A 26,280-nucleotide genomic window follows, 5' to 3' on the forward strand; every position below is an offset into this window, starting at 1 on the left:
TGTTCTTAATAGCCTTGCGATAATTACATCTTGCCTGTCTAATAGCCTCTGTAGATCGCGGGTTGGTATGTAACGCCTTTTTCAGATTTTTTAAGGCAGCGGTACATTATTTATCAAACCAACCTCTCTTGTTATTAATTCCAGGTTTAGGTTGCCATGTCAATAGGGATTTAAGGGTTTGCTGAATTTTGTTAAACGAGTCTAATATTTTTTGCGGATCTTCTAATGGAGATAGGCATATGTTAATCTCCGTACGTCTCTCGGATAATACATTTCTAAAAAGTGTTTCAGGGATCACTTTATCCCATTTAATAGTATAGCCATTTGTCCGTCCCATGGAAATATGGGGTTGATAGTTAATAGTATTTGTATTCGTTTGTGACCTCTCTATATGTTTTCTTATGTTAAACATTAGAGCGTAATGGTCTCCATACACCTCATCCAGTGTTTTCCATGAGGAGAGCAAAGTGGCATGTGATTTAGAAAAAAGGGTGAAGTCAATCACAGAACTTGAGTCTCTTCCGTGGAAGGTAGTTTGAAAAGGTAGGGACGGTGAGCATAGTTCGTTTACAAAATCTAAGTTAAAAAAGAAAAGAAAACTATTTAAACTATCCCCTAGTTTTGAATGACTAAAATGATTCGGGGTTTCATCCATTATACAATCTAGGCCACAGAGTTCCTTTGGCCCATACTGGCAGGGATTGCAATTAAAATCACCCAACCAGGCAATCATACATTCCTTGTTGGTACGTTCTTTCAAAGTGACAACTGCCTGAGTTAGATCATTTAAAGCTTGGTTTAAAGCTTCAGGAGCTAAATTATTATAAAAATGTATTATGATAAGATTAAGGGAGTTACCCCATCCAATCATAACTATCTGGTAGGAATCTTTAGTCCACTATTAATATTAAGATATGTTACCAAACCTCCCTTGCTTCTGCCATGGTTTGTCGCCAAGGCCGGAGCGTGGAAGGTCTGGTACCCTAGTAAATGCACTGGGTTTAAAGCCCAGGTTTCTTGAAAACAGAGGAATGAGTGGGTGTTCACCATATCCAACCATGGTTGTGATGCAATTTTACTTGCAAGGCCGGCCACATTCCAACTAAGTATGGAATTTACAATATAAGCAGGGGTAGGAGTGGAGATATTAGAAAGGGCCTCTACATTGATTTGACCACCAGGAATACATTTTTCAGGGAGGGATACAGTGTCAACAAGTTCTTCATTCCCACCGATACCCTCCATGTCACTTGCCATAGAATTTGTAGGAAAAATTAAGCACTTTCCATTATCCAAATGCATACAATTAAACATCATTGGTGAGGCATCGTGCAATGAACCCTCCGCCCCACCCAACCTTTGTATCACTGGAAGTGGAAGTGGTCTCCATATCGTTCAAATTCCGTGAACATAGATTGACATCATTACTAATTCCACTTTTCTCCGCTAAAGGAACACAGGTTTTCTCCCACATATTAATATTTGACTCGGCTGGACTACTTATTAATGGAGAAGTGACAATAGAAGGGGCAGTTTTGTTGGCTTCATCTGATGTAGGAGGAACACTCAAGCAATCTCGGGTATCCTCTATATCGAAAGTTGGCTTATCCAGTCATTCATTGGAGTCGAGCCCAGAGAGTGGTTCATACAGGTTCTGTAAAGGGATGTTTCAGAACTCGTTAGGATTAACAGGGCGGCCAAAATTGGTATTCGGAGGAAAATATCTAGGGGGAAACTGACGTCCAAGAAAAGGGGAAAAATTAGTTGTATAATTAGCAGAAAAAGAAGGATGTGAAAGATGGTGTCCCAAATTTAAAGGATAAGGAGCACGGTGTGCTGCATTTAAGGGGTTAAAGTGTTGACGATTTGGTGGTTGGTTGGGGGAATTAACAGAGCTTCAGGGTAAAAATAACTTAGATTACGAGTAGAAACACCTCCCTCCGTTCTTCCTGGAAACCAATCACTAATGTGCGTGACCACTCTGTGATCCCTAAAGTTAACTATCACAACATCCCCCTCGATGTCTTTAGGTCTGGGGCCCACCCACTTACATCGTCTAACGGAGATTATGTCTCCGTTTAGGTGTGGGGGAAGGGGCCTATTTTTTCCCAACCAGAAAATAACTTTGTTTTTAAGATTAGCGTTATGTTCCATGTTTCCGTTTGGAACGGTTGGGACTCCAGTAAGAACTATCACAAAATTGGCTGACTCTGGTGGCAAGTCCACTGTATTCCTAGAATTTAAGTTTGCTCTCTGCCTTATTGTTGTCACAGGCTTCGTACTTGGAATCTTTGTGGAAGGGAGCGGTTTTTTGGAAGCCGGCGTTACCTTCTCTTTATGTATAGCCTGTGCAACTGTTGGGGTGGACGGGTTTGTTTTATTTTTCAGTACAGAGTTTTCTTTCTGGGGGATCTTTGCGTTCGCCTTATTAGAGGTTAACTGGTTATTTACTGTAGAAAGTGCCTTAAGATTACCGGTATTGGGATTTACTGTAAGGTTGGAAGCTGCCAAGATGCAATCCATTTTTTCCCCCAACCTTTTGACTCTTTCCGTAAGTGGGAGCAAAAGAAATTTTAGGAGATGTTCAAACACCTCCATAGTCTCTTTAGTCAACAAAATTTGTTCCCCTGAAATTGATGATATTTGAGGCCCTTCTAAAGCATCCCTCTCCGGTTGACCAGATGGTTTATCAGTAGAGTCAGCCGGAGGGGGAGTGACACGTGAACTGATTTCTCCTTTTTTAACCCCACCCTTTCTCCTTCTTTTCCTTGGTGGCGAAAAGTGTACCCTCGGAGGTTTCTTAGAATTGACTTTACTCCTGCTGACAGTAACTGATGGAAGTGTCTCTGTCGGGATGTCAGCATTAGGTAGTGGATATGGGGAGGTTAAGTGTGATTGCGAAACAAGGTCCATGACTACCGGAGAGTTTAAGTCTATTAAACAACTAGGAGTAGCCGATGGGCCATTTACAGTACCATCATTAGTAATATCAATAGATATAGGTGAGGAGTTGTGTTCTTGGAAAATGAGGGGAATATTATCGGTACTAAATAGCTCAGCATCTTCGTTCGAGTTACTTAAATTGTCAGGTAGTGACTGCGTAGATGCCTTCGGGGGGGAAAGTAATGGTGTCTTTTTAAGTAAATCAATTGAGAAGCGGCGCTCCGCAAGTTTCTCCACTAACAGCAGTTCTTTATCTATTTCTTTGGATGCCCTTGCAAAATACTTGTCCAAGGGACCCAGTATAGAAACCCCAACAGCGGGGGCTAGTGAGTTAGGTACCTCTGTAGCCATCCTTTCCATTTATACTAAGCAGAAGACAGCTCCCTAAACCGTGTGCTCAGATCTATAGATCGTGTTCTCAATCAGAAAGAGAGCGCCACAGCCACATTGCTAGTATGATTTAAACAAGAATAGAAGCACCGATATCCCACCCCCCTAACTGCCACCAAATAACAAGTAGCTGGTGAATGAATACCAAAGAGTTAACGTTAGGGGATGGGCCCAGCCCAGCCTCCTGCAGCCCCTGATGGCCACAGACGGCCCGCCCTTTGCCCGGGCTTCGCCCGGCGCACTCCCGCGCGCTTCCCGCGTGGGCGTGAGTGGGTGAGGCTAAATAGGAGTTCAAGATGAGAAGAGGTGGGGCGGGAAGAGGAGCCTGGTGCGGCTGATGACTCGCCGCTAGGCAGCCTGGCCCTCGCAGTCCCGTTAGCGCCGGTAGTTCAATGCCCCTCGTGTCAATGTCCGGGAATCAGGAGACAAACAAACAGCTTCCACAATCCACAAGCCTCGAGCGGCTCCCGCGAAGCGGGGGCCGCGAGGCGCTAAGAACTAGAGAGAGGCGGGGCGGGAAGAGGAGCCAGGTGCTGCTGATGACTCGCAGCTAGGCAGCCTGGCCCTCGCAGTCCCATTAGCGCCGGTAGTTCAATGCCCCTCGTGTCAATGTCCGGGAATCAGGAGACAAACAAACAGTTTCCACAATCCACAAGCCTCGAGCGGCACCCCGAGGGTAGTCTCATGAGTGTGGCACGCCTCCCAACTGGCGCATAAGGTAGGCAAATGCCTTGACTCAAGGTAGAGGCCTCCCAACAGGGCTGTCATCCAGGAGCGAGGAGTGGAACTTAGGGGGGAGAGAAGTCCAAGGGAGAAACATGGAAATCGATGGCCCTAGCGTCCCGCAAGCACCAGAGCGGGACCTACAGAAATGGAGGGCTGCACAGGGCCAGCGAACGAGGCATGAAGTGGGCAGAGGAGACAGTGGGCAGCTAGAGAGCCCCTGTGGTATGGCGTAGTAGAATCCGGCCCCAGCCCAACCCCTCTCACCCCCGCGTTGCCGGAGGCTCAAGGGCACCGAGGACTCAATCGCGGCTCCTTTGCACTGCGTCAGAGGAGGCCAGTCACCCTGATTGGGGTGACCGAAGCAAGCAGGGAGAGAGGGCATGCGATATGGTGAAGAAATTACTGCAAACACAAGACTCAGCTTATAGGTTCAACAGGCAGACCCCGCCTGAAAACACCCAATCACTCCAGGCATGCCGCAGGTAATGCACTCGCTGCAAGGGGGAATGCAATGCCTGTAGCAGGCCCCAAGACGTCATTCCTGGGCCAGCGAGCCACCGCGCTCTCAGGCCCAAGGTCTGCCTGTGCTAGGCTTAGAATCCCAACCGAGTGGGCAAGGAAGGCGGGGACACGTCTCCACCCGCATCCGATCATTGCTTTGCGGCGATGGGACCAGGCAGCCGCAGTGCTCTGCTGGAGTTTGGGTTTTCCAGGGGGCACCGCGCAGCCTACGGCCAGACTCCGAGGCTGCTGCACCGCAGCACCCTTTCCAAACTTGCTCTCAAACTGGGCCCCAGGGATCTCCGGCAGTATTACAGCGCTGCGGGTGCAGGGAAGGCACCGGATGGATAGTAGTATACACAGGGTCCTGAAGTCACAGATGGAAGTTCCGCTTAAATGCAGCTTGTCGGCCATGATGCCTGGCCACACCCCATTGGGCAATTTAAAAAAAAAAATAGAAAACCCACTAGCGACGCATTAAAGAGGGTATTATACTCTAACATGTGACCCAGAACTTCAAGTGTTGTATTCATAAGTGAAAAAAACGGGTGTAGAAGTGAAGACTGGTTAAATATAGAGTAGGACTTTCAGGCATCCGGTTGTAAACAGGCGACTGTCTATCTTATCTTAGGTTTTGCTTTTTCTACTCCTGATTTAATCTGCAGGTGTACAGTTAAGTTCTACTGGCCTTTTGAATACAATGGTGCCATTTTCGGATCAAACTATAGCATCATACCGTAGTAGGCCAAACAAAAAGCATTTTGACTTGACAATGTTGTCATCAGTGCACACATTTTTCGAAAATTGTGCTATGCATTTTACTCCATACATCCTTCATTAACCTGCATTAACATGGCAGTATGAACTTAAGATATGCATGTTGATTTGCACCTTACAAATGTGATTTAATTAGTAATTTTTTTCTCCAATGCCTGTCTTTCAGGAATTTGCCATTGGCAAAAATATCCAGCTTGGAGATGAAAAGGGTTTGAAATTCCCTAGTGTTTGGGACTGGTCTTTACAGTTTACTGCTGCAGATCGAGCCTTGTTTAATAACCCGTTGTATGTTGGAAAAAGTGTGGCACCTGTGCAAAATGGATCTGTAAAGTCATTTAAACGAGCAAAGGTAAAAAATTGCTTTTTTATTTAAACTTTTTTTAAATCCGCTATTTTACAAAATGTTTTAAGTTTTTTTTCACCGAACATACATAAACATGAAAGGCTCATTAAGAGAATACAGCGGACTTGGTTTGAACTCCAATTGAATGCTTGAAAATCTATCAACCACTGGCAATCGCTCTAGCATACTACTCCATAATTTTTTTGCCCGCTGTGCCACGGCTGACAAAGGCTCTCCGTATATCAGTACTGACCCTGCTCTCTATGGGAAATGTGCATTCCAAAAGGCCAGCTGAGGAGACTCCAAACGGCCTTCTAAGAAGAAGACCTCCGCTCACGATGCCAGGTCTTCCTTCAGGAATATGTAGTAGTAATGCAATTTCTCTTTGCTGACCATGTCGAAACTGAGGAAGAGAAGCACAAATAAGGTGGAGACAGCATCCCTTTGTGTTTTGCCCCTGATGCTGCAAGAATGCGTTTGAGGCGGATGTTGCATTCATGCAGTGACTGATCCGAGTTATTCTACTGTTTTCCTTTTGTCTACCTCCAACCACCATCTCATGAAGGCGCTGAATGGAAAGGCTGAACTACCATCAGTAATACCGACTATATGTTAAATGGAATCTTGCTCACCTGGTTGCAGATCCTGCTGTTAGCTGCAAACGCCTGTCCTTACCAGAAAAGAAGCCCCCTTTAGATAGAATTCGGTAGCTTTTTGGGAACCTGAGTGCTATATAATTATAAGGGTTTCAACCACTACCTATCAGTAGGGAACATTCACATGTAAATGTAGTATATCTATTTCTAACTGATGTTGTCTTAATTAATTCTGATTGATACTGGGAATTCAAAGGTTGGCTTAAGCTTTCTCGTTGACCATTCTAATGCTCTTTTCAGACCCCCTCGCCCCAACATACTGCTGTCCTCTTTCCATCTCCCGCCTTCTTCCTCTCCCCTCCCCCGCTCCTTACCTGCTGTGCTGCGTCTTCTTCCTGCCATTTCTAGCCCATTCCCCTCACAGGACCTATTGATTGGCGCCTGCACAGCGGCCGTGCCACTAGCACGCTTTAATTTGTGTCTGTCCACACCTGAACCACGCTCAGCGCCACAATCTCTGGTTGGATAACCCACCACTACTCGGCAGCGACCCTTCACATGCTCAACACAGGATGCCTATTCATGTGCTGTTGCTGCACGGCACCTCTCTGCACATTAGGGCCTTTCTCTTGCTTCCACTGTTGTTTCAGCTGCAGCACCACGCCCTCGTGCTCACCCCATACTCTGACACTCACGCCACCCTCTCACAACCTCACCAAATACCACACCCAATCCTCCGCAAACATTCATGCTCAAAAAGCAAATAATCGAAATTTGAGATCTTCTCAGCAGCATTGCTCAAGACAGCCTCTTGACGGAAACCTGGATGAATGCTGCCTCATATCCTGCCATCGCTGTTGCTGACCAGAAGGTTACAAGAGTGCACGCCAAGACCTCCTTCACAAACCTGGAGGGGGACTCGCCATCATATTAAAAGACACCCTCAAATGCACAAGTACCACAGACCTGTACACCCCTGCCATTGAACACATGCACTACAGCCTACAAACCAACGATCGTCTCCAACCCACCGCCCCCCCCTCATCCCGAAGGGCACCAAAGCATACAGACAACCCAGGCCATAAAGCAACTTCGGCAATCTAATATCCAATTTCTTCGTACCCTCACCATCAACTCCAATGACTTCCTATTTCTCTGCAATTTCAATTTCCATCTGGAAGTTCCCTCTGACTACTGTACCACTAACCTCCTCAAGAGCCTGCACAACATAGGACTTTCTCAGCTCGTCACAGACCCCACACACAGTGCAGGATACACTCTGACTCAATTTTTACATCCGGCAACCGCTTCAGCTGCCACTTTGCCTCACCACTCACATGGACCAGCCACTCTATCTCCACTTCAAAATCTCCACGCCACAAGCCCAAGCTCCCATCTGCAGCAACCTATCCAGACGGAACTGGAACAGAATAACGTAAACTGACCTGCACAGCGCACTCGAGTCAGACTCGCAACCCACCACTGACCACCTCGTCGAGGACATCACCAACTTCAACCAGATGATGTCTTATCTGTGCAAACCATCTTCACCCAGAACCGACAAACAGGCCTCCTGGTACACAGAAAAATTCTGGGACTCCAAAAGATAAAGAAAACAGCTGAAAGGAAATGAAGAGCCAACCAATCTACTAGGTCGCACTCTGGCACTACCACCACCTTCGGAAAGACACCAAGAGAAGATCCTGCACCAATGGCATCAAAGCTAATGCCAACAATAGCAAAGAGCTCTTAGCTATTATCAAGAAGATCTTTGCTATTATCCAGGAGTTCAGAAGCCCCATCTAACTCCATCACCCTCTTCCCAGAAAATATACAACAACCTCTCCGACTTCTTCTATAGCAAAATTGAAAAAATCTACAATAACTTTACAAAACAACCCAGCCCTAAGGACATCATTAGCAACCTGCCCACCTACCATGCAGAAACACACCTAACCTACTAGAAGACACTCACTGAGGAAGGCACCACGTCAATCATGAAAAACGTATACTCTGGGGCCCCACAGACCACTGTCCACATCATATCCTTAGGAGGACCTTTGAGGAGCAAATTCCTCACTCACATCATCCATTCCTCCATTGTTTCTGCAGACTTCCCCGAGGACTGACAAAATGCTGGAGTCATGGCCCTCCACAAGAAACCTCCGGCAGACCCCAATGAGATGAACATTTCCACCTCACCCCCATCACCCTAGGGAAATCCAGCATCAACTCACAACCACCTGAAACTACAGTCTTCTTGACCACACCCAATGCAGCTTTTGAAGCAACCATAGCACGAAGACAGCACGCATCACCCCCACAGATGAGATCCGCACTGTACTGGACTGAGGAGAAACAGCCGCCCTCATACTGCTGGACCTCTCCACTGCGTTTGACATGGTCACACTCCAGTCCCATCAAAAAACGACATGCAACAGGCATCCAAGGTCCATGCCTCGAATGGAGAACACAGTCAGGCTACCACCGTACACATCAGCACCCAAGGATGTGACCTGCAGAGTCCCTTACTGATGATATCAGTCCTACCTTAATCAGCATTTGCATTACACCACTCACAAAGTCATTAGATCGCCCTGCATCTCCCATCATTTCCTAGGCCGATGACACCCAGCTCATCCACTATGCCTGAAAAGTTCCTCATGGCCAGATCCAACTTCAGCAATGCATAATCTCCATAGCAGAATAGATGGAAACCAATTGCCTGAAACTCTGCTCGGACAAGATGAAAGTGCTGATTTCCGTGAACAAGTACTGTTCATGGGACTCCACCCGTTGGCCATCAGAGCTTGGTCCAACATATTTACCTACTAACCACGCAAGAAACCTGGGTATCATCTTGGACAGTAAACTCAACTTTGCTTCAGAGGTGAATACAGTCAGCTTCTTCTGCTTTCACATGCTACGCATCCTCAGAAAAATCTTCAAATGGATCCCCATGAGCACCCTGTTCTCTCAAACGCTAGTCACTAGCACACTAGACTACAGCAACACACTCTATGCCGAAATCTACGGACACCTCCTCCACCGACTTCATACCGTCCAGAACGCTACTGCTAGACCCATCCTGGCCCTGCCACGTCACTCATGCATCACGCCAGACTTCAGCGAACTCCACTGGCTGCTGGCTTACACATACTGCTAATTTAAACTCCTCATGCATATGTATAGAAGGCACCTACAAACCTCAACTGCCGCTGCCTTCACTTCCACCAAACTCCTACGTTCAGCTTCACTCTTCCTCGGACACACAACCCGTTTCCTCAAAAGCAGAACAGGTGGCTTAGCCTTGTCCTACATTGCACTCAAAGTATGTAATGACCTCCCTCTTCGCTTCTTGAATTCCATAAGAGGCTGTAGATCTGGCTATTCAACTAAACCCCAGCAAACAACCTACATACCTGCTTCAGCACCTGGACACTCTACGCCGTTATCCATATGTGCTGTATAAATCCAAATCACAATAAACATATCCACATTTTAAGATTGGGTTTGTTATACATAGTGCCCAGTACGTTTTATTTCTGATTTTGTAAGGTAGTATTTATGTCTGCTTTTTTTCTCTCATAATACTATATCTGTCTATACAGCATATTTCAGCATTCCTGTTTTCAGTTTCTATTTTTAGTTAACTCTGGTGGGGTTGTTCCAGTATTTTCAATACCCTAAAAACAGTGGTTATCAGTAATTACACATTTTCACGCCATTAAAACCAACTGATGTTTATGCTTTTATTATTGCTTGCTTTCTGCACTGATGGTGCATGTGTATAGATAGTGTGCATACAGGGTATATGAGGTCCAAATACATTTTTACAAATCAAACTTATTATAGTACACCATACAATACTTTAGTGAGTTTTTGATCATGTGCACTCGCTCTTTCCTTCCCATGTAAACGTTTATCTTTGAAAAGGCTCTATAGACATTGGCACTTGAGATGTGCAACGCCAAAACAGCCAGTATACAATTTGCTAACTCTGGCCACTGACATAGCTTTCCATGCCCATACTGGGGCACCTGAAGATTGCAATTCTCTGACAGTTTCTGGAGAGGTGTGGCGCCGCAGCCAGGGCGACTGACGCTGGAAGCTGGGGTTCATGGTTTGATCCCCGGCTCCGGCAGCAGGGGTCCGCCCTGCACCATGCGACTCTGGGTAATAGCTCGCTTAATCTTCCCAATGGCCCCAGCGCCTAGATACCCCTTCGGGGGTGATTTGTGCGCTATACAAGTACTGGATTTACATTTTATTTTATTTTATTTTAACATAGACATTGAACTGGACGCATATGTCCTTGTTTATTGAAGCTGTCAAAAATACAGCAGTACTTTTAAAAGTCTGGAGAAAATTTCCCTCTACGAAAGGGATCTAGAGCTTGTGCAGAGTTCTTCTGTGAAGCTTCATTGACTTGAAATGCCATGGTTGAAGTGACCTTTCTATGCATCTTTGCAAGCCATTTCTCATGTACTGTAAAATAAAATTTCCTAAAATTCTCTTCAACGTTTCTTTGCTTACCAAGTGGCTTGAATTCTAACATCGAACATGTTACAGTGCCAAAGTCGTAAAAAGTTGTCGCCCAGCCTACTCTCAAGGAGATGTTTTACATCTACAACAATTACGCTGAACAACTGGTAAAACAAGGATGTTTTTAGACTCTAGTCTTTTTATTATGTCCACTACTGCAGTCCCATTTTCCTGTAAAAATCCAAGAATGCAGTAGTGTACTTTTTTCACAGCACTATCAATATGCGACCAAAGATCCTCACATTTCTTGCCTTTGGCTTAATCACAAAGCAAAAATTCTGCAAATAGTTGCCACATGGATACTATAGCATTCACGGCCACTAGTACTGAAAACCACTGGCTAAATGACACAGTTGGGATGACTTTCTTTTAAACCACACAAGGCACAAAATTAGAAACATTAGAATTTTAGATGCGCGCATAACGATACAATGCACGAGATTTAACTACAAAGTCAATAGCATTCTTCATTAACTCTGAAGATTGCAAAGATGCTTTCAGCATACCATCTAGCAAGTGGCAAAGATCTCTTACTGGGAAGTACTTCAGATCAGGTATCAATTTTGACAGGTCATCACACAAATTGTTCATATATGTAGCTGAATTACTGCAAATACAAACCTTATCACTCTAATATTTGTTGAACTTAGTAAGAATTCTTGCAGCAGCATTCCAAGTGGCACTGCGTGCCATGTTTTCCAAACATCTGGTATCATGTTTTCACCACTATCCCAGATGCTTGGTGACAGCACTCTTTTCAGATACACCCGTCACTACACCTTGCATTGAATGTTTAAAACCTGGGTTGTTTGGCAATTCACCTACTATCAATACTGACTCACTAGAAAAGGGGGCTGGTGTATCAAAGGGTTTTACCCATTCTCTGTCTGTGGGTAACTGTGATGGTACATATTTGGAAAGATATTTATGAAACCGGTCATTTTACCTAACACTGAATCAAATTTAGCCAAAATGGGGTCGCTAGGTGGCGCCAAACCAAGATGGCCGCACTGGTGTAAGGCTCTCGCCAGATCAAGCACTTATTACTATCCTGCACTATCCTGACCGACGATACCCACCTGGACACCACTCCATCGTGTCCACCACACCGTGCTGAACACAGCGGTACCTCATTTGCCGGGAATGCCCAGCTGACTGCCAGGTGAAGTGCCGGGGAGATCGGGGCGCGAGACCGTGTGGCCGCGGGTGCTGCTGGGGGACGGACTGGCCTGCCGGGAGAGACCGGTGCTCTGCGGCCTGCGCGGACCTGCCGGGTGACTCCTTCCTCCAAGGCTGCTTGCTACACAAGTCCAGCCTGAGGGGCTGCCACCGCTGGAACATCGCTGGCTGCTGTATGGGTGAGCACAATCTGAAGACTGGGATTCTCGCCATCGGAGGTATCATCGGCCCCGTTTCACCTCCGGCGGGACTTGCAATCACTGACCCCTGAGGCCTGCATATTGAATCGGCAGAGCTGACTTTCCTGGACCTGGAGCACTAAATAGGCAGAGCGGCGCCCACAGCGCCGGTGTTAATCACTCGGCTGCCGCGTTTGCCCGTCCTGTTGTTGCAGGCCCTGAGCCCCCCTGTCCGGCGGACTGGTCCCTCACGCGACCCGGGGCTTTACGGCCTACATGCAATCGGCCGGTACATGAGCTGCCGGCGCGTGATACTCAGACGGTATCCTGCTACCTGCAAACCGATGCCCTCGCCACTGTGGGACCCTTCAGGGAGGACATAAGTGACCGTATCAAACACCCCTACATACGTGGACCAGGTGAGGCCTACTAACTGCTGCGGCCTATCCCAGCTCATAATTGTGCCCAAAACGCTGCAACACCCTGCCTGAGGTGGGTTACTGGGAGCGGCTTTCCCCCCCCCCCCCCTGGATTGTAACGCCACTTTTGCTATTCCCGCACACCGGCTTTGACTCTGCCCAGTACTGACCTCCCAACAAGCAGCACAAAATAGCGAGCACCTATGCAGAGGTCTGTTTGACCGGCGGCTATAGCGAGGGAAATCGAACTAGGGGAGAGACACTTTCTGCGCTTGGAGGCTGGCACATTATCACTGGCGAGGTGACACTTGTTGCGAACCGTGTGCCAAACACTGTGGTCTGTAGCCTGCCCCCCCCCCTCTCCCTCCCCCCGTCAGGACTGTAACACATCGTGGGTCGGTACAGAATGGCCTGAGCGTCCCATTACTAATGCACTCTAGCGGTGAACCATAACACCCTACTGGTGCGGTCCGCTCCTGCACACAGCCTCGCTGATACCTGACGACTGCAGACCCCGCCCCCCCAACTTACCTGGGGTTTGAGGCATCTGGCGTTCTTCGGCCAACTCCGCGGTCTTCTCCTGCCAAATCTACGACAGCTCCCCACTAGCCGTGGTCCATCTGCATCCTGGCGGACTCTTCCTCCACGACATCGCGGACACCTAGACGCGACATGGGCCGCGCTGATGCTAGACAATCAAAAATCCCTTTTGAGTCCAAAAAATCTTCAAAAACAGCATCGAAGGTGGAGAGTAGCCCTACTGCCTCAGCCCCGCAGGAGGAAGACTGGAAAACTATTTTGCTAGGCATGAGGCAGAGCCTATGAACAATAGACTCCAAAATCGACACCATAAATACGTGCATGGACAGCGTAGTGGCGAAACTAGAACATCACAATACCCGCATTAAGGAGACAGAAGACAGGATTTCGGAATTAGAAGACGGGACCACCTCTACTAACAAACAAGTCATGCAAATGGACAGACTACTTAAAATAATTGCGGAGAAGAATGAGGATTTGGAAGCGAGATCCCGCCGCAATAACGTTCGCGTTTTAGGCCTTGCTGAGTCCACCAACACAGGGAAAATGGAGCTTTTTATGGAGAAACTGGTGGTGGAACTATTTGGGAAAGACTCCTTCTCCTCACACCTCATGATGGAGAGGGCCCACAGGTCCCTGGCTGCTCGCCCTCCTCCCGGTGCCCAACCACGTCCCATCATTGCGCGCTTTCTAAATTACAGAGACAGAGATGCGGTGCTGCAACGTGCGAGAGAGCTGGGGACTGTGAACTATGGCAACGCAACACTGTCCTTTTTTCCTGATTTCACCCCCTTGGTCCAGGAGGCCAGACGCAAGTTTACAGGAGTTAAAAAGAAAGTTCAAGCCCAGGAGATCTCATACGCCATGCTTTACCCAGCAAAATTAAAAGTGTCGCATCACGGCAGGCAACACCTTTTCCTGAATCCGCAGCAAGTTGAAGACTTTCTCAAGAAGCACAGAAGGGAACAGGCCAGAGACGAGACGGAAAGACAACGCTCCAGGTCGCAATCACCGATGTCGCAACAGGACTAAAATGACATGCTGTCAGTTTGGCCACTAGTAATCTGGACGCTGATCACATGCAGTCGGAACACTATATGTCCCGGTGAGTTGCTTGTTCTAATTTACTGATCTATGTTACACTTGAGTGCTTGATCGCCCACCTCCGTCCGGCTATAGCCGACTAGATTATGCCTGGTTGCCTGTGGGTGTAAGTGAGGAGGTGGATGGCAGGTCTGGCGCCCCTAGACTCTGTCCCCAATGGGTGATCCCCTAGACACCTCTTCCCTCCTTAGGGCAGAGGCATATGTAGTTCTCTTTTTGATTTTAGGTATGTTTGGGTGCAGGGTGGGGGGGTGGGGACTATTTACCCGGCCAGTTGGGGTTGCCGGTGTGGGTGGGCAGACACTCCGAATTAATACTGTTGCAATTAAAATGTCGGCCACACGTGTTTGGAGTAAGCTGAGCGGGGGGGAAATTGGGATGTACTGTGGTTGTACTGAAATTCTTTGCTCCATTTTTCTGGATGATGCATTTATGTTACACAGATTTGTATAGGTTTAGATGGGTGACGTAACAGGCGCACGGCCGACAACAGTTTCAGCTGGTCTCATGGAATAGTCGCGGGCTGAATAACCCACGTAATAAGAGACAAATTCTGGGTTACCTTGACAGGCAGGGTGTGTCAATTGCCATGCTCCAAGAAACACACCTATTGCCAGACAGCTCTCCTATGTTCGCATCTAGATGGGCCTCATGCAAGGTGTTCTCCTCTTATTCGAACTATGCCAGGGGGGTAACTATTTTAGTCTGGCGAGGGATGCGCTTCACACCTACTGGGTCCGAGGTAGATTCGGGTGGTAGATATTGTATGATCTGGGGGAAATTGCATTCACACACTGTCCTTTTTGCATGCTACTATGGCCCCAATGCGGATGGTCCTTCTGCGCTTCTCACTATGTGGGGCAAAATTCAAACATTGGGCATAGGTCATGTTATATTGGGAGGGGACTTAAACACAGCCTTGCAACCAGGCATGGACAGGTCTCACCCCCAAGCGTTACATTACACACATACCCAACGTACGCTATTGGCCTTGGTTGAGGAACACCATTTCATTGATGCCTGGAGACACTCGCACCCATCCATAAGACAGGGCACACACTACTCTGCGGTTCACTCCACCTGGGCACGCATAGATTGTGTTCTTGTCGGCTGGCCTCACCCCCTGGCTGGTTAATACCATACATCTTGCCAGGACATTTTCGGACCACTCACCAGTTCTCATATCGCTTCGCATTCCCCTTGACGCCTCCCCATATCTAAGCTGGCAGCTTAACCCTGCACATCTCACAGATTCGGCCTTTAAGGCAGAACTTGACTAAGACATACAAGAATTCTTTGAGCGCAACATTGAGTCGGTCGACAGCTTCACAACGGTATGGGAGGCCTTTAAGGTCACGGTAAGAGGGTTGTGCATTGCAAAAGGAGGGGGCGTCCTTAAAACTCTTCGGGGCACGTTACGCAAACTAGAAACCGAGATCCGAGATTTGGAGCGAGACATTACGCATACCGCTCTGGGACATGCAGCTAAAGCTCGACTCGGGGAGAAACTAAATGAGTATGCATTAGAGGCGGAGAAAGAGTGTAAGTTCCTGGGGAAACCGTATACTGCGCGTATTTATGGTGAGGGAGACAGACCCGGCAGGGCACTCGCCACCGCTGTCAGACCCCCTAGGTATAATAGCTATGTCGCGCCTTTGCTAGACGAACACAATATTCCGCAGATGGACCTCACAGAACAAATTTGCATCCCTAGGGATCACTACACTGCCCTATATACCTCCCAAAGATCGACACCTATTGGCTTGAATACGTATCTAGATGGCACTGCAATTGCTTAGCTAGGCCTTTCACAGCGAAGTTTCTCCATCATGAACTCCAGCTAGATGAAATAAAGGATGCGATCATGTCAATGAAGTCTGGCAAAACGCCCGGGTCGGATGGGTTGCCAATCGATTTCTATAAGGCCTGTATTCACCTACTCGCCCCAATACTGAAACAAGTGTATTATACTGCCTTGGAGGAGGGTTCTTTGCCAATTACTATGCGTGAAGCCCTTATAACATCCATGTTAAAGCCCGGCAAGCCGCCAGAACAATGTGATTCATATAGACCTCTCTCATTGTTAAATACTGATGTTAAAATATTGGCGAAAGTACTAGCAACGCGCCTTAATCTATTGATGGAGCGGTTAGTCTTGCCTGACCAGGCCGGTTTTGTCCCCAACAGGGCAACATCACATAATCTGCGTACCCTTCAAGCGGTGCTGCAGGATATTGACCCTCGCTGTGAGGCAGCTGCGGTTTTTCTAGTCGCCACGAAGGCGTTCGATTCCCTCGAATGGGATTACCTTCTGGTCCTTTTGGAACGGATGGGGATACCGTTTAACTTCCTTGATTGGATCCGGCTGCTGTACTGCAAGCCGCAAGCTTCAGTCCTGCTAAATGGCTCCCGTTCAGCCCCCTTCGAGATTCGCAGAGGCACGCGGCAAGGCTGCCCGCTCTCCCCGGTCCTCTTCGCGATAGCCATTGAACCCCTGGCTGCAAAACTCCGGCAACATCACAACCACCGCTCTTTAATATACCCAAAACGTCAGCTGCTCATTGCATTATATGCAGATGATATGACACTGTATGTACACAAACCGCAAGATAACCTTAACCCTCTCTTGCGGGAGATCACAAAGTTCGGGGCCATTTCAAATAAACTGGTCTAAATCTGCTTTATTCCCCTTGACAGACAAGACCCAGCACGTCCCTTTAGACTACCCTCTAATATGGGAGTCAGATGAGATAAAATATCTGGGCATCAAGGTGACAAGGAACAGGGAAACCCTTATTAGAGCAAATTATGGTACCGTTCTTGATAAATTGACTGACACCATCACTAAATGGATCCATCTCCCACTGTCAATGGCAGGACGCATCTCCTTAATTAAGATGGTGGTCCTCCCCAAGCTGCTATATCTCTTTACTAATATTCCATATAGTCCAGGATCATATTTCTTTCGTGCCCTCAACTCCCAACTATCACGGCTCATCTGGGGTGGTAAACAGGCCAGGATCGGTCTGAAAACTCTAATGTTAACCTATCATCAGGGCGGTTTTGATGTCCCTAATTTTCAACGCTATTACGATTGTGCCCAGGGCCATTTCGCTGCGTACTGGCTTCACCCTCCTCCCTTCATGGCTCATCTAGCGGTAGAGGACGGATACATGAGACCCATACAACCGTCGGGTTACCTATACTCTGAGGCCCGAATATCGGATCGTGACCCCACCACTGTTGACTGCACGGTACGAGCTTGGAGGCGACTGGCTACCACTATGGGGGTTGAGTTCCTATACTCACCGTGCATGGCCCTTGCACATGACCCCAGATTAAGCATCTCCTGTGAGGAGATCGGCTGTAAAATGCTCACGAAACTGGCGTTCCATAACTGGGGCGATCTATACCTCCAGGGGCAGTTTCGGACGTCTGCTCAGTTCTTTGGGGACACTACCCCCTCGGTGATGGAGACATTCCTGTATGTCCGGTTACATCAGAGTGTGAAAGCGGTCACACCTAGCTTCCCGGATGAGCCAGACGTTATGGTGTCCCTGCATGCCCTTCTTCAAGCTGACGTGCCAAGACATGTAGTCTCCATGCTGTATAAACATGCTCGGGCCGCATCGTCGCCCCCACCACTTAGAGCACGACACGACTGGGGCAGAGATCTAGACTCTCCATTGTCAGACGACCAATGGGAGGAAAGCTGCTCACATACCAATGATGTGACTGGCAATGCTCGTCTCAGACTAGTACATTTTAAATTTGTACATCGACTATATTACACCCCTGCCAAACTGTGCCGTTTTGGACTTCGGGATTCTGATAGATGCCTTAGATGCAAGAGCGAAGGTGCGGACTTCTTCCACCTGGCGTGGACATGTCCCGCTGTAGCGGCATATTGGGATGAGATATTTAAAGCTGTGACTGAAATGATCGGGGTAAGTATCGCGCCCTGTCCTAAGATTGCCATACTTGGACAGTCGAACCCAGCGATAAAGGTACACCGGAAATTTTTCGCACTAAGTCTTCTAATAACCAAACGCCATGTGGCGTGCCGTTTGGGTCGAGGACGGGCGCCCAAATTCAAAATTTGGTTGACTACAATGTCCACTTGGCAGGATAAACTGCACAATTATGCTGACCTCTTGCTTCACCGGTCACGTCCCAAAGACCTATGGGGTCCCCTCACTACTTATCTACTTCGTGTGCAGGGCGAAAGCTCGCCAGTGGCACACGGTACCGGATAGGTAGGTTAAATTAGTTCGTCCACCTTGCATGGCCCTGGGTCTAGTCCCAACACAGCGACGGCTTTGCTTTATCCCTCCGCCTCCATACCTCGCGTCCCTTATGAGTCAAATCACATAGAGTACCCTTGGGAGGTGAACACGGGATACTCATATGGTACGCGAACACGTAGACGCCCCGAATACATGCCACACCAGCAGGGATAGCCCAGCTACTGGCCAGCGTCCAATCCGTCCCCATACTGAGATTGTCTACACATAACAATAGCATATCATAGGTAGTATAGCATCCAAGGAAGTTACATACTGTTAGGCGCACTGATCGGAACATAGACCACGTCTCCCCCCACCTCCCCCTCCCATATCAGCTAGAAAAACTACAACTGGTGTGGAGTGCCGATATTCCCGAGGCTGTTTATACATTGCCGCAGAGGACCACGCTCTGCTACTCTACACCATCAGATCCTTTGCGCCACATACAAAGTATGGTGGGAAATCGTGGGAGGGGACAGATATTGTTGAAAGTTTATGTAAGTTATAAAAGATAAAAGAAACCTCAAATGTGTCATCGTTTTGACGAGCCTTGTAAAATTACTTGCTTGAACATGTATTCTTAGCTTAAGACATTTTAGATCGCGGCCGGCCCGGACGGGTTGTAGGCGGCATGCTGTGTTAAAACATTTGACCACTCTTTCCTCTCTTAGAGGAACAACACATTTGATGTCGTCTTTTGACTTGGCTGCCGGCCTGTACGTACAGGTTGTAGGCGTGAAGCTGTGTACCCTTTATTTTTTGTCACAGATAAAGGTTTTGGGAAAAAATGTAGCCAAAATATCAAATATAATTTTGATATTTCCTGATTCAGTTTATAAAATAATTAAATAAGACCTAAAACATGCTTCGAACACCTGCATCTTTAGACCAAAGACCACAAAACTTCAAAAAGCCAAAGGATGATGAAACAATAATTTTGTGAAATCCCTAAACAACAAAACTCGAGCAGAAAGTTAGCCCAGTCTTTCTTGCTGCTGCCTTGTATAACCAAGTTACATTGCATTGGCCCCTTCAGGAAGAAATCTAAATTACTCTTTCATCACCTTTCCCTTTCTTTGAATAGCATTTAGTTTGTGGTTACAAAGGTGTTTTTTTCCAGTGTTTATATGTTTACCCTGGTGGATGCTATTTTCCTTCTGTTTGGGTTTTATCAGTTAATATAAGTCTAAACCTAAAACAGGATTGGCTAAGCATATTGCAGGCTATTCCTCAATTACGGAGATATTTGTAGTTATCCCCTTGCTTTGCCCAGGTCTTTCTGTATTTTACAGGAGCCAATTAGCTTGTGTTGACTCTTAAAGTCTGCCATCTGTTGCTCTAGTTTCGGTCTTCTTTCCTTTGCTTTTCTAATAATAGTGTCTTTGTAAGAGATGAGTTCACCTTTTATAACCGCTTTGCAGCACTCCATGCCATATCAAACACGGTTTTACCATTTGGGTTTTCTATGAAGTAATTAGTTATGTTTTTTTTATTGCAGAGGCAGATATATGATCTGTCCACATTGGAGAAATATTTAGTTTTGTTAACCTGTGTTGATACAGCCCCATATTATCATGGCTCCATGTTGCTGTCCGTATTAAGAGGTCTGTAAACCAATGTTCTCTATCACCTGTCTGTATTTAGCATTAATCCATTTTGGACATATATCTGGACATTTGTTTTCAAACTTTTTGCCCAGTCTCTTTGTTTACCTTATTCTGCAGCTTTGTTGTTGAAGCTGCCATTCCTGGAATCTCTGGGTAAGCTTCCTGCTCAATCTTGGGCCCTTCATGTTATTTTAAGTTCAAAATGTTTATCGCTTCTGCTAAGTTTTTCACTATGGGTAGAGTCTTATTGATTGAAAACAGTAATTTGAAACTCTGGTTGTAGGGGGATCACCTCAATGCTTTGATAGATGGTAGCTTTTTTCATTTTGCGTCTTCTCGCCACAGTCTCAGCAACATATAATTTGAAAGAAATGGATTTTCTAGCCTTTGTATTCAGTAGAGTTGTGCTTGCCGTGCCAGTTTGGAACCTCTTTTTCCATTCGAAAGCAGTGGAATCTTGTCAACACATCAGGAAACAAACATTTTTTTGTTTGATAGACAAGTAGACCTCTATCAAGCAAATTTCTGTGTCGTCTGGGATTTGTAGAATTTTTTGCAAATACATCTCAAACACTGGCGTTGAAATGTCATTATTTATTCTAAAACACAGAGATTATTTCTTTAGGCCTAGTTTCTCCATTTTCTGATTTGTTCTGTAAGGCATTACATTGGTTTTCAACTGCAGTGATTCTGACATGGAGTTCATCTTGCTCAGGACTTTATTCTGTAAAATTTGTTTCAAGAAGGTCTTCTATTGTTTCTACTTTTTGAATCGGATGACCGAATTCCACCAACGATTAGACCAGGCTTTTTTCAAAGTTGATGGGTCTTTTATAAAGTCTGTAATCAGGTTTTGAATAATTCCCCTTTATGGATGAACCTGTAAGGTCTGTTTGGGTGTCTGACTGATCTTTCAGTCTAGTGAAGCAAACAGGGTCTCAGCTGGCTTGTTTTAGTTAGTTCAAGCATGTCTTTCATGTATTTTGCTTTCTGTCTTTTGGTTTTGTTTGTAGTTATTTTTGCCCATTCTGTAAGTGCCTCTAGTAGACCGCTCAATAATTAGCAATTTATCATGTTTTTGTTAATATTGCTTATAGTGTTAAATCATAAACTGAGCAAGTCAGAAAATATGTATATTGTTTCCATATAGGTAGCCTCCTTTTTATGCTCTATTTCAATAATGGTGACAGTTGTGGAGCGCTATCCGCTTTGCACCTCTCTTCTCTGAACAATTCTGAGGACTAAAATCATGGTGGAACGGCATCCGGATATGAACAGTTGGGCGTGAGGTGGGTGGCAACCAGTAGCTTCTTCTGTCTTTATTTAATAGCCCCCCCGGACACCTCGCTCATCTCATTTCCTTTAATCATCAGGGATTTTCCATTTTCCTGTCTGTGCTACATCTTCAGGCCTCATTCTTACTGTGAGCTGCCTTCCTCTCCTGGTTCAGACTTGTGGTGTCTCTCAATTCGCTGATCCTTCAATCTGACATTTCTCATACAACCAGTTTCTATCTCACTTCACAGCAGCGGCCTCTTGGATAGTTAGATGAATCCACACTTCAGGCCCTTTTGAGGCTACGTTTTTGACTTGCATCTAGCCTTTTGGTTGTGAATCAGGAGTCCTATTTGATGCAGGATGTTTTCTTTTTTTAACTTCTGGTGTCCGTTTTTTATTTTGATTGTTTTTATATTGAAGGATCAGTCTTCTGCATCCTCTCGGCTATCCACCTTGATCATGCCCCAATTTCCAACTTTTTGATACCAGTGAGTATCCATTACCCTAGTGGGGTAATGGAGTTGCATTTAGAGAATATTTAAACCTCTTTTTTCAGAAAATATGGATCCAGCATCATCTCCTGGATTGATATGGGAAACCTCAGGCTAATGCTTATTCTTCATTCACGAAGTGAGCAAAACCTTCTGTGTTACGGTTGTTTAACTTTGCAGGTTATAAGCTCTTGATAAGGAAGCAGCGTGAAGCACTTTGTTGGCTGCCTAGAAGGTCAAATCGGAAAGACCTGTCAAGTAATGATCGTAATCAAATTTGCCCAACAGTATAGCAAGAGTAAAAAGACAGGGAGGTTTCTGGCACAATTGCTCAACCAGAGTAAATGGAAACCTCCAATTACTTTTGTTAAGGAGGGGGGTCTTTTATTAATTTATTTTTAGATATTTTAAAGATCTGTACGGACACCAGATACTTCTAAATAGAGAGCAGAGCTGTGACTTGCTGCTGGAAGCTGCCCAAGGCTCCCAGAAGCAGACGAGTTGCTCTGGATTTATGGGATCAGTTGGCAATACAGATTTAGGTTGATTGAAACTTTCCATAACTGTTGCTGTAAATTGTGGAACTCATTGAAGAATCTGTATTGGCACTGGTTGGAGGGTGACTGGTTGATTAGACACTTGCTGGTTGGAATTTAGTTGATTTTGTAGAGGAGATGATAGGTTTCGGATGGGCCATTTCAATATTTGGAAATTATAATTAGTTGAAACTGACCCAAATAATATGGAAAAAAAGACACTGTTGATATCCTGAAAGAGGTAAAGCAGCCCACGGAATTCTGGCGAAGTTCACAATGACACATCAGTAGAGTGTTGCTGGTTAAAGTTGTCCTCTTAATTGTGACATATTTTTTGGTAATGATGATGCGTACACCTAAGTTGTTTTTAGGTTGACACTCCTGTGACTCCTGTTCTTTTATTGTAGTAGCAGACCTGTAAGATCAGCTTCTCACAACAATAGGAACTTATTATATTCAGATGATAAACTGAAGCCCTGTGCTTTTAATCATAATTATTTGTCTCTCAGCGCCAACAGTGGCAACACAGTTTGGAAAGAACGCCTTGGTCGAGTGGGTTTTGATAGAAAAGGGTGCTGTAGGTGACAAAGAATCATTCAATATCCAGGTTGCGTGACAAAGAATTATTGAGAATCCAGTATAAGTTTGTTGATAATTCTAAAGAATTTTCAGGTTCTGTGGGCACAATAGAGGAAACACGGAAGAATACTGCAACTCAAAGTGGAAAAAGTTTTTTTTAACCTGGGAAGAAAAGCAGAAGTACATAAATATAAAAAGTACATTACTTGAAATATATACAAAACATGTATAACTAAACCAATCTTGATAATGAGAGGGAGAACCCCTCTACTTAGGAGGTTGCCATTCACTTGTCTTGCAAATCATTTTTTAAACAGTCCACAAAGTTCCATTCATCTTGCATCTCCTATCACCTTTCTCCATCACGACTTCCATCTTTCAGTAATGCATACAGGTGTACCACCAATATCTGATATGAGCCAGAATTTGGCGAGTAAAAGGTTCTCTATAACAGTTGTGACATGCACTACCCACTCAGTAGGAATATCTTACGCCAATATAAAAAAAAAAATCAGATCCCAGCATGGGGTAAGCTGCTGCCCTGTCAGAGTATATATTTCTGATGAACAATTCTAACCGAAGATCCCTTACCTTAGAATATTCCCGAGGCACCAGACTGGATCTTGAGAATTTTACAGGAATTATCCCATGTGCGAGAGATGGTGTCATTTGGCTCCCTGCCGACTTCTTAACGCCACAGAACCAATGAGGCAAAACACTATATAGCATCACTCATGCACTGACATCAATTACTTTATTTCTCACCTTCCGTCAAGGATCTGGAGCTCTGCTCCCACCTTTGTCAGTTTTTCCAACAACTCCAAACAACTCTTCTACCATGTATTTAGAATCAATGTCTCCCCACAACAACTGCAGATTTCAAGCCGTGCTTTTACTGCAGAAAGCAAATATCAATTGTGGACTATGAGGTACACCTTTGATGCTCAGGCTCTGCCCTCGATTCACAATAGTGTGACAAATGCATCCAAAGGCGATTCAAGTCCATCAGTTGTACACCTCTGAATTCCAGAAGTTGTGATCTATGCACCAGCCCTGCTCTTAGTAGGGGACCCAGTCCCAGTCATGGGGCCTTTCCCACAATGCTCCACTTCCCATTCGAAGTCTATGGGTAAGTCAAAGTCCAAGTGCTAGCATAAAAAACCAATGTGGGACTTGTACCAGTGTCGTGCCCTGAAGACATGTGTGGATGAGGTCAACTGGATTTTCTGGCAATGTGATGGACATGCCCTTGGATCAGTGACACCTCTTAGGAAAAGGCAGACTGAAAAGTTTTATCAATAGTAAAGCCACAGCATGTTCCTTGGGACTATTGATCCCTGCAAAGCAATTTCATCATCAGTTCCGCAAATTTAGGTGCTGCTCCAAAGCGATAGCCTATTGGCAGTGACTGGGTTTCTGACCAATCAATCAATCAATCAATCACGGCATTTGTAAAGCGCGCTACTCACCCATGAGGGTCTCAAGGCGCTGGGGGAGAGGGGTATGTTACTGCTCGAACAGCCAGGTCTTGAGCTGCTTCCTGAAGGAGAGATGGTCTTGGGTTTGTGGAAGGTGGGTGGGTAGGGAGTTCCAGGTCTTGGCTGCCAGGTAGGAGAAGGATCTTCCTCCGGCGGTGGCTCTGCGGATGCGTGGTACGGTGACGAGGGCGTGGCTGGTCGATCGTAGCTGGCGGGTGGGCGTGTAGAAGGTCATGCGGTCGTTGAGGTACTTGGGGCCCAGGTCGTGGAGAGTCTTGTGTGCGTGGGTGAGGAGTCTGAACGTGATTCTCTTGCTGACGGGGAGCCAGTGCAGGTCTCTCAGGTGTCCGGTGATGTGGCTGTGTCGGGGGATGTCCAGGATGAGTCGTGCGGAGGCGTTCTGGATGCGTTGGAGTCTTTTTTGAAGTTTGGCTGTGGTTCCGGCGTAGAGGGTGTTCCCGTAGTCCAGTCGGCTGGTGACGAGTGCCTGGGTGACGGTCTTCCTGGTTTCAGTGGGGATCCATCTGAAGATCTTGCGGAGCATGCGCAGGGTGTTGAAGCATGAAGATGAGACTGCGTTGACTTGTCTGGTCATCGACAGGGAGGAGTCCAGGATGAAGCCCAGGTTGCGTGCGTGGTCTGTGGGTTTGGGAGCTATGCCCAGGGCCGGGGGCCAACAGGAGTCGTCCCAGGCGGAGGGTGATGATCCTAGGATGAGGACTTCCGTCTTGTCTGAGTTCAGTTTAAGGAGGCTGTTCCTCATCCAGTCGGCGACGTCTTTCATCCCTTCGTGTAGGTTGGCTCTGGCTGTGGTGGGGTCGTTGGTGAGGGAGAGGATCAGCTGGGTGTCGGCGTAGGAGATGATGTTGAGGTTGTGTTGGCGTGCGATTGCTGCGATGGGGCTCATGTAGACGTTGAAGAGGGTTGGACTGACCGAAGAGCCTTGTGGTACGCCGCAGATGACTTTGGTGGCCTCGGATCTGAACGGAGGGAGGCAGACTCTCTGAGTTCTTCCGGCGAGGAACGAGATGATCCACTCCAGTGCTTTCTCTCGGATTCCGATGTTGCTGAGGCGCTTCACTAGGGTGCGGTGGCAGACGGTGTCGAACGCCGCCGAGAGGTCCAGGAGGATGAGGGCCGCTGTTTCCCCGTTGTCGATCAGGGTTCTGATGTCGTCGGTGGCTGCGATAAGGGCGGTCTCGGTGCTGTGGTTGGCCCGAAACCCGGACTGCGAGGGGTCGAGGGATCCGTTCGTCTTGAGGAAGGCGGAAAGTTGTCTGTTGACTGTCTTCTCGATGACTTTGGCTGGGAAGGGAAGAAGCGAGATGGGACGGTAGTTCTTGAGGTCGGTGGGGTCTGCCGTTGGTTTCTTCAGGAGGGCGGTCAGCTCGGCGTGCTTCCAGCTCTCCGGGAAGGTGGCGGTGTGGAAGGAGGAGTTGATGATGTCTCGGAGATGGGGTGCGATGGTGGCGTCGGCTTTGTTGAAGATGTGGTGTGGGCATGGGTCGGTTGGTGATCCGGAGTGGATGGAGTTCATCGTGCGGGTGGTGTCTTCGGTGCTGATCGGGGTCCAGTTGCAGAGGGTGGTGGTGGCGGGCGTTGGATCGGTGGTAGGGTGCGTGGTCTGTGCGTCGAAGCTGTTGTGTATGTCGGCGATCTTGCGGTGGAAGAACGAGGCGAGTGAGTTGCAGAGGTCTTGCAAGGAAGTGATGTCGTTGTTTCCGGCGCTGGGGTTGGAGAACTTTGACGATGCTGAAGAGTTCCTTGCTGTCGTGGGCGTTGT

The 26,280-nt window shown here is 46.8% G+C and overlaps 1 protein-coding gene across 2 annotated transcripts in view; it reads left to right on the top strand.

Annotated features, from left to right (window-relative positions):
* The window catches only part of MTMR10 (myotubularin related protein 10), a 441,272-nt gene that overhangs the window by 391,885 nt on the left and 23,107 nt on the right, over window positions 1-26,280 (top strand). For both annotated transcript variants that reach the window (XM_086958381.1, XM_086958382.1), the window contains one exon: window positions 5,504-5,686. In XM_086958381.1, the coding sequence (XP_086814507.1) occupies window positions 5,504-5,686 (183 nt within the window). The remainder of the gene's footprint in view (window positions 1-5,503; window positions 5,687-26,280) is intronic.

The sequence above is a fragment of the Lissotriton vulgaris genome, chromosome 2_1 (genome assembly GCF_964263255.1).
Source record: "Lissotriton vulgaris chromosome 2_1, aLisVul1.2, whole genome shotgun sequence".
NCBI classification, from domain to species: Eukaryota; Metazoa; Chordata; class Amphibia; order Caudata; family Salamandridae; genus Lissotriton; species Lissotriton vulgaris.